Here is a 9122-nt window from a genome sequence, read left to right on the forward strand (position 1 = left end):
CCAGGAGTTGGGCAGAAAAGGTATCTCCATAAAACTCTTTTTATGCACCTCTCATTTTGATTTCAAGACAAAGGTACTGTAGGGTTGGAGTTATATGGAGTTATATGAACTGTACACGGAGCTTGGATTTCTTTAGCTTGGGATTTTTGTCAATTGCCCTGAAATGTATTTTTATTCTTATCAATTGTGTCTCCACTAATACAAATAGCTATCATGCTGGCATTCAGCTAAGTAATTCTTTTGTCATCCACAGATGGACAGAGGATTACATGGCTAAGAAATGAAATAAAAGCTAAATCCCTATGCTTGATAAAGCTTTGCTTGTTTTCTATTTCATTCAGGATTACCGAGTGAACATCTTTCTCCGTCAGAATTGGAATGATCCACGCCTCGCATACAGTGAATATCCAGATGACTCTTTAGACTTAGATCCATCCATGCTGGATTCAATTTGGAAACCTGATTTGTTCTTTGCTAACGAAAAAGGTGCCAACTTTCATGAAGTTACAACAGATAACAAGTTGTTGAGAATTTTCAAAAATGGAAATGTACTTTATTCCATCAGGTGAGTCTCTAATCAGATTATTTTTTTTCAGCTAGAATCTCAAAAGTGTACATAAGAATTGCTAACAGATATTTACAGTTGCTAATCAGGCAGAACTATCACTAAAGTAGTTCTGAGTTTTGAATACGAAACTTTATCATCATTACTCTTCATTGTTAATACTACAATAGAAAATGATCCGTCAGTAGGCGTGCACATAGTAAAAATAATAAGAAAAGTATATTTCCCATTTTAAAGTACAGATACTGAGCCTAGAGGAGCTAGGACACTTGCACAGAGCAAATAATCCGGAAGTATTATAATTTGAGCTGGCCTATGTATGAGTTTCACACGCTATAGCCTCCAACATCACAGCAATCCAATGTTATTTCTTTTTCACTGTTTGGATATTGCAGTTGCACTTCAACATGGAAACATGACCTGTTTGAGGAAGCATGACATTTAAAGAACAGTTCACTTACTGATAGAGATGGAGAGAAGAGTGGAAAGTAAACTTTTGCAAAGTTTTAAGAAGCTGTAAGCAGCAGTCATAAGTATTGGCAAAAACTACTTATCCTACTTCTTTTCTCTTCTCCCTACTTTTATTAATAGAAACATTGGCAGGCATTTTACCACTATCTTCAAAACCTGATCTAATGAGAAACACATTGGATATAAGTGTATTAATGCCCCATTAGACATGAGATAGGTTGGGTATTAGTACAGTGACCTACTTGTGCAAAATGTTACACTTTTCAAAATAAATATACCTCTTGAGTTCTCTTTTGCATGCTTTTACAATACTGCATTAATGGGTAATTGGACTTTTTGAAAAGATATCAGGAATCTGTAAAACAGTTTGTATACTAAGAGAAAAAGAAAACGTTTGTGACTTGCATGGATGTATCAGTGGCGAGAGAGTCTCCTTCCTCCCTCCTTCCAGTGCAAGTGGAAGGAGGGAGGAAGGCATTGTCTCATCAAGCTTACAGATGGAGAAGGGGTTGGGTTAAAATTCCTATGAGCATTTCATGTCCAAAAGGAGGTTAGTTTGCTAGTCTGAGAACATAATAATTCTTCAGTGTCACAACATGTATTCTGTCACTAGAAACAGATGGAAAGCAAGTAAAAATGATTCCTTCTCTGGACCCAAGTAAAAAGTAGAATTAAATTATCTCCAGACTGAGTCACCCTAAGAGGCACTGGCAGTTGTTCCACGCTAATCAAATAACTCCTCCTCCTTGCCCTACTCCCTCCAGATACGTACAACACAGGATGTAGACACCACCACTCAATTGAAGCAAGGTTGGATTGCAGCTTCAGTAGAATTCAGACCACGTTCATGGTCACATGAAATGGGGGAAAAAAAAACAAACGTGAGAAATACTATAATATTAAATTACAAAAGCAAATTGACTGTGATGAAAGCAGATGCTAGATAGCTCCTGTGTTTCTTATGGAGCCAGAAATTTTATGTTGCCATGATTTAATTAAGAACTATTACAATTTCTGAAACAATTCTAAAATCATACAATTGGCATCTAGTTGAGTTGTTATGTGAATTTGAGTCAGTTAGGCTTTTGATGAGGGGAGACATGCTAATTGATAACGTGCTGATACCAGAAGAAAAAAAAAAAAAAAAAAGGAGATTTCTAAATTTGCTTTTTCTTTTCATTCCGTAATGTCTCCTTGTCCCCAGATTGCATTGGAACAATTCAGATAAGAAAATAATGAGAAGGTTACAGTTCCTGGTTCAATGAATACTTAATATAAAATACCAAAATATTTACTGAAGCACAAAGTAAAGTCCAGGTGCCTCTTCTCTGAAATGACTTGCCTACTAGTTAGATTTTGCATTTGGAACCATTTTTAATAGCAGGGGGATAGTGTCAGGGTCTGAGTTCCCTCCTTGCACTCTCCCTCTTCAGTTCTAACACTGGCAGGCTGAACAGAAGTTATAGCAACAAAGAATCAAGAAGCTTTGGAAAGGAAAAAAAAGTAGAGTAAAAGAAATATACAGCCATGCTTGCCACCTACCGCCCACTTCCTGTTAGCCTCAAAGCTAAAAAGAGAGTGGGATAAGAACACTCCCATTCTAGAAAAGCCTCATGTGTAAGGAATTGAACAAAAGCCCCTCAAGTTTTTGGAGAACATTCCATCAACTGAACTGGTAAATTAATATGGGGCAAAATTTTCACACAAGATATTTTCTGGCAAGAAGAAAGGTGCAGTCATGACCCTTAATGATGAATGGATACCTAAACATGACCAGTGAGGGAAAACATAGAATCATAAAATCATAGAATCGTAAAACCATTTAGGTTGGAAAAGACCCTTAAGATCATCGAGTTCAACTGTAAACCTAACACTGTCAAGTCCACCACTAAACCATGTCCCTAAGCACCACAACTACATGTCCTTTGAATATCTCCAGGGATGGTGACTCAAACACTTCCCTGGGCAGCCTGTTCCAGTATTTGACAACGTTTTCAGTGAAGAAATTTTTCCTAATATCCAGTCTAAACCTCCCCCAGCACAACTTGAGGCCATATTCTCTTGTCCTATCACTTGTTACTTCGGAGAAGAGACTAACACCTACCTCACTACAACCTCCTTACAGGTAGTTGTAGAGAGCGATAAGGTCTCCCCTCAACCTCCTCTTCTCCAGACTAAACAACCCCAGTTCATCAGCCGCTCCTCAAAATACTTGAGATCTAGACCCTTCACCAGCTTCATGGCCCTCCTTCGGATGTTCTCCAGCATCTGTCTCTCTTGCAGTGGGGGGCCCAAAACTGAACACAGTACTCAAGGTGCAGCCTCACCAGTGCCAAGAACAGGGGTACAATCACTTCCCTACTCCTGCTGGCCACACTATTCGTGTACTTTTACCTCTTACATTCTTCTGTCTCAGTCCTCTGAGAAGTATCACTCTAAAGATAAGTTACTGTATTAGTATAAAATGTGAAAATACCTCTTTTGCTGTAGGTTACAAAGTATTTCACAGGAAGTATCAGGACTAATGAGAAACACAGCTGTAGTTCAAAATTACAGGCATATTTCAATCTACTATCAATATCATAAAATGTTATCTTAAACCTTTGTGTTGACAATTTAAGCACTTTATTTTAGGACTATAATGCATAAATTACTTTGCCACCATGATTTGCAGCTGACATCTGTTACAAAATTCTTGCAAATCTGGGTAAATTTTATGACAAGGATTTGAAGTACTGTAACGGTACAATAATTCTGCTGTAGCACAAAAAAGCATGCTGTTGTTTCATTCCTTTAGACTTTGCATAAAGTTAGGCAACCTTACTGAAAAATGTGTTTTTTGGAAAGACTGTACTAATTTTTTCCATATTGTCAGACTGGGTTGAGCAAGTGAAATGGGTTCATCTAATATACATCCCTTTTAAGGGATTTCTAATGAAAAAATGAATATTCTTATATTTCTAATTACTTCCAGTGCTTTAATGCATTCTTCCTGTGCAGTTCTATGGCACTTTTGTGGTATATTTTAAATTTTTTTTTGTGTTCTTTCAGGTTGACTTTAATACTATCCTGTCCAATGGATCTGAAAAATTTTCCAATGGATGTGCAAACATGTATAATGCAACTGGAAAGCTGTAAGTTGGAGTAATGTATTGTCCTATAAATACTTTTGTAGGGATTACAACAGATATGTAGAAGGTAGAAAGACCCCCTGTAGTGGTACACAAACAAATTTTAAAAAAAGAATCCTCTATTTTACCAAAACAATCTGTAAAATATACATGACTTTTAAAGGAAGAGATTATTTCATCCATACTTGTACTGAAAATCACCATTTTTGTGTAAATCTAAAGTTACTACTAAACTTAAGCACTCAGTGCCAGTTTACCTTTATGCAAAATTTATGAATATGGGGATTCACCATTAAGTCTTCCATGTTCACACATAGAGGGGGACAGTAATATGGGAGAAACATGAGAATAACTTAAGAGAGTGATGTATGTGACTATCCTGAAAAGGATAATAAATAAGTGTCCTTCGAAGCTGGAAGCAAGATTATATATTCTGAGTCCCTGCTCTTAAGATTCCTGCCCTAGCTCTTCAACATGCCTCCATGTTGTAGCTACATGTCTGTAGTTTTTACCTAATCATCCTGGAAGGGATTAGGGAATGGGTTTACTGCAAGGGAGTAGTAGAAGATTACACAGGATGTATATGTATGTGCCCATGTACCTACCTACATAGGGTATGTCACTTACACAGCTCTCACCCCCTCAACTCGGGCAGCACCTTGGATCAGTGGAACACCCTCCAGAAAATCTTGGGAAGGGCTGTAGAGCCCTCGCGTTATGAGGAAGAAGTTGCCCATACAAGGTATCATCTAGCTAGGGATAAAATATGAGTGTGACCTGACCATCAGCCATAACACTGCATAAATTTCTAGCATCTTCTGAACACTCTGGGTCTCAAGGAATTCGTAGTAGCACACATAGCTTGATATTGAAAACACCCAGCAAAAGCACAGAAAGAAAAAAGACCTGATAGCTTTCTAGCACAGAGTAGGTCTGACAGTTTGATCAGAATTTAAATGGAAAAAGTGAAATTACAACTCCATGTGTTTTAAATAATCTCTTCATAAAGCCCTTTTTACATTATACATAAATATCCCGAGGAGAGCAGAGAAGGCAAAACCAGTTTAGACAAGAAAGACTGCAGAATTGTATTTCAGTTAACAGCAACACTTTTTATGTGAAATAAAATTAGCATTTGTTAACTCAACGCATCATATGTTGTACTTATCATCTCCCTTGATATCTTGCTTAGAACATAAAAGAGAATGGAAAGCATACAGCAGCTATGCCATTTCAAGGTATACACACTAGAAACAAAAAGACACAACCAAAGGTTCTGTCTGATGCTATGATCCGAGCTAACACAGAATGTGTGAGGAAGTCACAGATATGCATTAAATTCTCATTTTCCTTGTGATAGTAAGTATTTGGGAACTGCCTTTTTCCCTTAAAATGAGGGACTTTGGAAGTAATTCCTAGCAGAAAAATTCTCGTAATGATGTAAAAAAACAAAAATAGAATAAAGTCAAGCATTCTTTGAAACTTCCACCAATCTGAAGTTTGTGAAAATTAATGACAAGGGGAAATCAAATAATAAGTACTTAATGTTAGCTCTAGATTTAGTTTTAGGATCAATAAGTAAAATATTTCAGAAAATAATTTTCTGCTTATATAATAAACATACTGGGTTATTTGAAGTATATTATAGATCAGAAACACAATATACATAATTGATTAACATATTTATTGGGTTTTTCCTCTTTTACTGGAACAAAGTAGTGTCTAAGAGAAGGGGGAGGTAACTATTTATCAGTCAGTATGTCAGAACTATTTGTTGTATGGGTAATGGTATGCTTTTACAAAAAATTGCAGTGTGAGTATGAAAGCCAGATCTATCTTTCATTACATTGGACAGATGGTAATATTATAAAGCAAGCTTTCAATATGAGGGCAACGGCTGAATCTGACAGCAGAAATTTTCCTGACTGAAATTGAGAGATAGTTATTTGCTGCAAATGTCAAGGAATATGCAGCATTTAATCAAAACTCTGTAGTTAACCCAAGTGGATAATCCTACTAATAACTTATGTCACCTTTATAATTAATGTGACTAAATAAAAGGTTAATATGAGGCAGTTGTATTGGAGTACATACAGAGGGCAGGTATATTCACTATATATGACTGTGCTTCAAGCAGAAACTATCATTGATAGCTGAAACTATTAGCTATCTTTTTCCTCTTTTTCAGCCCTTGTCAGGACAGGTCATACAACAACTGAGCATTCTTGAATAAACACATATCCGTTTTGCTTTATAGAAACCTTGCAGGAACCCACAATTCCCACAAACTGCACCATAGGGAACCAATACTTATTAGCTGAATAGCACTGTAGATGTTCAACTTTATTTTCCAGCAGAACATTTTTCTCTGAAGTCTTGTTTTTAATCATTCAGTTCAGTGGGAGAAAATTCCCTGCTGCACATTCATATAGTAGAGAGAGGCAATGTTCACAAAAGAAGAGCTGAACAAAATACAGATGAGTCCTTCAAAGTCTTCTGGTTACTGAGAAAGCTCAAATTTCATTTCATAAGGAAGTTACAAGTAATAAAGCTTTCCCCATATCAAGTTGTCTGATTTTATTTTACCTGTAACTCCAGATATTGAAAAATAGAGACTATGGACAAAGTAGCTGGTCTGAGGCAGAAAATTTTGCAGTATGTGGGAGCTCTGGCTATACCTACATGTCTGATAGCGGAATAACCAGTTAGGTTTGCAAGAACAAGTCAGCAGTTCCTTGCAATTGAGAGAAATTACTTTTGGACAGATCCAAAGCAGACAGGCATAGTGACATAGTTTCCAAGCTCCTACACCCTCAAGAGCAGGAAGCCACCTGCCCAAACCCAGTTTCTCTATACAGAAAGTACAGGAAGGGAAATAGACACCTTGGAGGAGTTACAAAAAATATCTACATGCTTGACAGGAGAGTAACTAGGTAAAAAACATGTTTTATATGAATCTGAAGTCTGAACAATTGCCAAAAGGTGAGCAGAAGCATTCAAATTCCAGAGTCTTTGGCTAAGAACAGGCTTCCAGTTCTCTTAAAATTATAGAAGCAAAAAGGAGAATATGTTCATTTAGCATTTTCCCAGGCTTCATATCAAGTCTTCTGAAGGAAGAACTCACATGAACCTGAGAGCCTGCATCCATCCAAGTATCTCTAACTTCTAGGCCACAGTGTCATACTCTTTTGTGGATGTCTGGCTTACATTTTTTGATGCACAGTGAGACAACTTAAACAGGAGGATTAAAGCACTAACCCTGGTGGTTAATGTGCTGTCTGAGAAAGTGGAAGACATGAGGTTTCAAAACTGAGAACACTGTCCTCTCATATCCCGAGTAACTGATCTGATCATCAGGCTCTGTTATAAAAAACAGAGTGGTTGCAGGAGCAAAACAGCATCAGCCATGCTTCCAGATGTTTCTTTTTAAAGTGATCATCATTGCTGCATTGGGTGCATTTATCTCACAGTTCCTTTAAGTTGTATCTGATCTTGCAAGCCTTGCTCCTGCATGTGTCACTAAGCAAATTAGACTGTTTCTAGCAAATCACTCATCTTTTTCTTACTCATCTTAGCACCAGGTTGCAAAGAAAGGCTGACAGTTACTTGTAAAGGATAGATCGTAGGTTTTACATCTGCTATAAAGTAGTAATTTTGTTTAGCACTAGATACTTTCCTTCAGTATTGATACTGTTGCTCCAGTATAGAAAGAGGAAAATTCATGTATAGCTTTTCTTCCCAAATTATATTTTTATTTTTAACTGTCTTATGTAATGTTTTTTCCCAAGTCAGTCTAAGCAGCTGGATTTGCCCCTGATTAAAGTACTTCATTTATACCATGAAGTGTCTGAAAAATATTTAAGTGGAAATGGCTTCTATTTTTAAAGGATTTACTTTACCAAATGATTTCTCAGCAACTAGAATGAGCTGCTTCTTTATCTTAGAAAGGAAGCAAATGAAAATGCACATATGAAATAATCCCTTCTACATTTCTGTGCCTTACACCAGGGCAGCCCATAGGCATATGAGATAATTTTAGTTTTATTCTGCTTGAATAAGGTACAAAGAAATGTCAGCTAGATACATATTTATTTCTGTGGTCTGTCTCCCAGGAAAAAAATATTTTTTTTCTTTCACGTGCTAGAGCTTGTTTTCTCTCTCTTTTTTAGGTTTCACTTTTATGTCACAGCATTCTTTTATTCATATACTACATTTGTAATTGTATGTGACATTAAATATTCCTGAATTTTCAAAGAATAATGAAAAGACTAACTCAGCTACAAAAGAAGAAATATACTATGAAAAGCAACATATGTAAGGAAGAAAGCACCTGCTCACCTCATAATTTTATTTTGATGCTTATTGTCTCTCTTAATAAATTAAAATGGTCTTTTCCCCCCCACCCCCCCTTTGATTTGTGGAGGCTTTTTAGTCTTTCTAAGCAATCATCCTCCTGTCTTTTGGATTTTTAGAGAAAATTCAATCCATACCACATGATGTTGTTACAATCTCTGTCCTCCCAAGTCTCTAAATTGGAGATTGTGCAAGTAGGAAGATCTGTAAGCAGGCTATAGCAGTATAGGCTACTGCATTACAGAAAATGATGTGAACATTGTTCCTTTCCCACAACAGCACAAAGACAACATGAGAAAGATAATAGAAGTGGAGTGTATTACTTATCTGCCAGGGAACCTCAGGTGTCTATCTGAGTGACAGTAATTATGGACACACTAGATCAATGGCTGCTTGTGCCTAAATGTGTGCAAACCATACCTCTTCCCTACATTCCATTTCAGTACCACGAAAGTTGCCAACAACTCATCCTATTTCTACTCTGCAGATGGGTGACTCAGCCCACTGTGCGTGTCTGAAGTGAGACCTGACACATGGCTACAAATAGCTAGATATTTGTAGTCTTCAGTTCCCAGCCAATGCAGGATGAAAGGGCAGTAGTA

At 36.9% G+C, this 9122-nt stretch overlaps 1 protein-coding gene across 1 annotated transcript in view; it reads left to right on the top strand.

Moving 5' to 3' along the window:
* Positions 1-341: 341 nt before the first annotated feature.
* LOC104529588 (glycine receptor subunit alpha-3) overlaps positions 342-9122 on the top strand; it is a gene marked incomplete at its 5' end in the record, with an annotated part of 28153 nt that continues 19372 nt past the window's right edge. The window contains 2 exon segments of the mRNA XM_010173929.2: positions 342-565; positions 4088-4170. Coding sequence (XP_010172231.2) covers positions 342-565; positions 4088-4170 — 307 coding nt within the window.

The sequence above is a fragment of the Antrostomus carolinensis genome, unplaced genomic scaffold (assembly GCF_000700745.2).
Source record: "Antrostomus carolinensis isolate BGI_N321 unplaced genomic scaffold, ASM70074v2 scaffold9618, whole genome shotgun sequence".
NCBI classification, from domain to species: domain Eukaryota; kingdom Metazoa; phylum Chordata; class Aves; order Caprimulgiformes; family Caprimulgidae; genus Antrostomus; species Antrostomus carolinensis.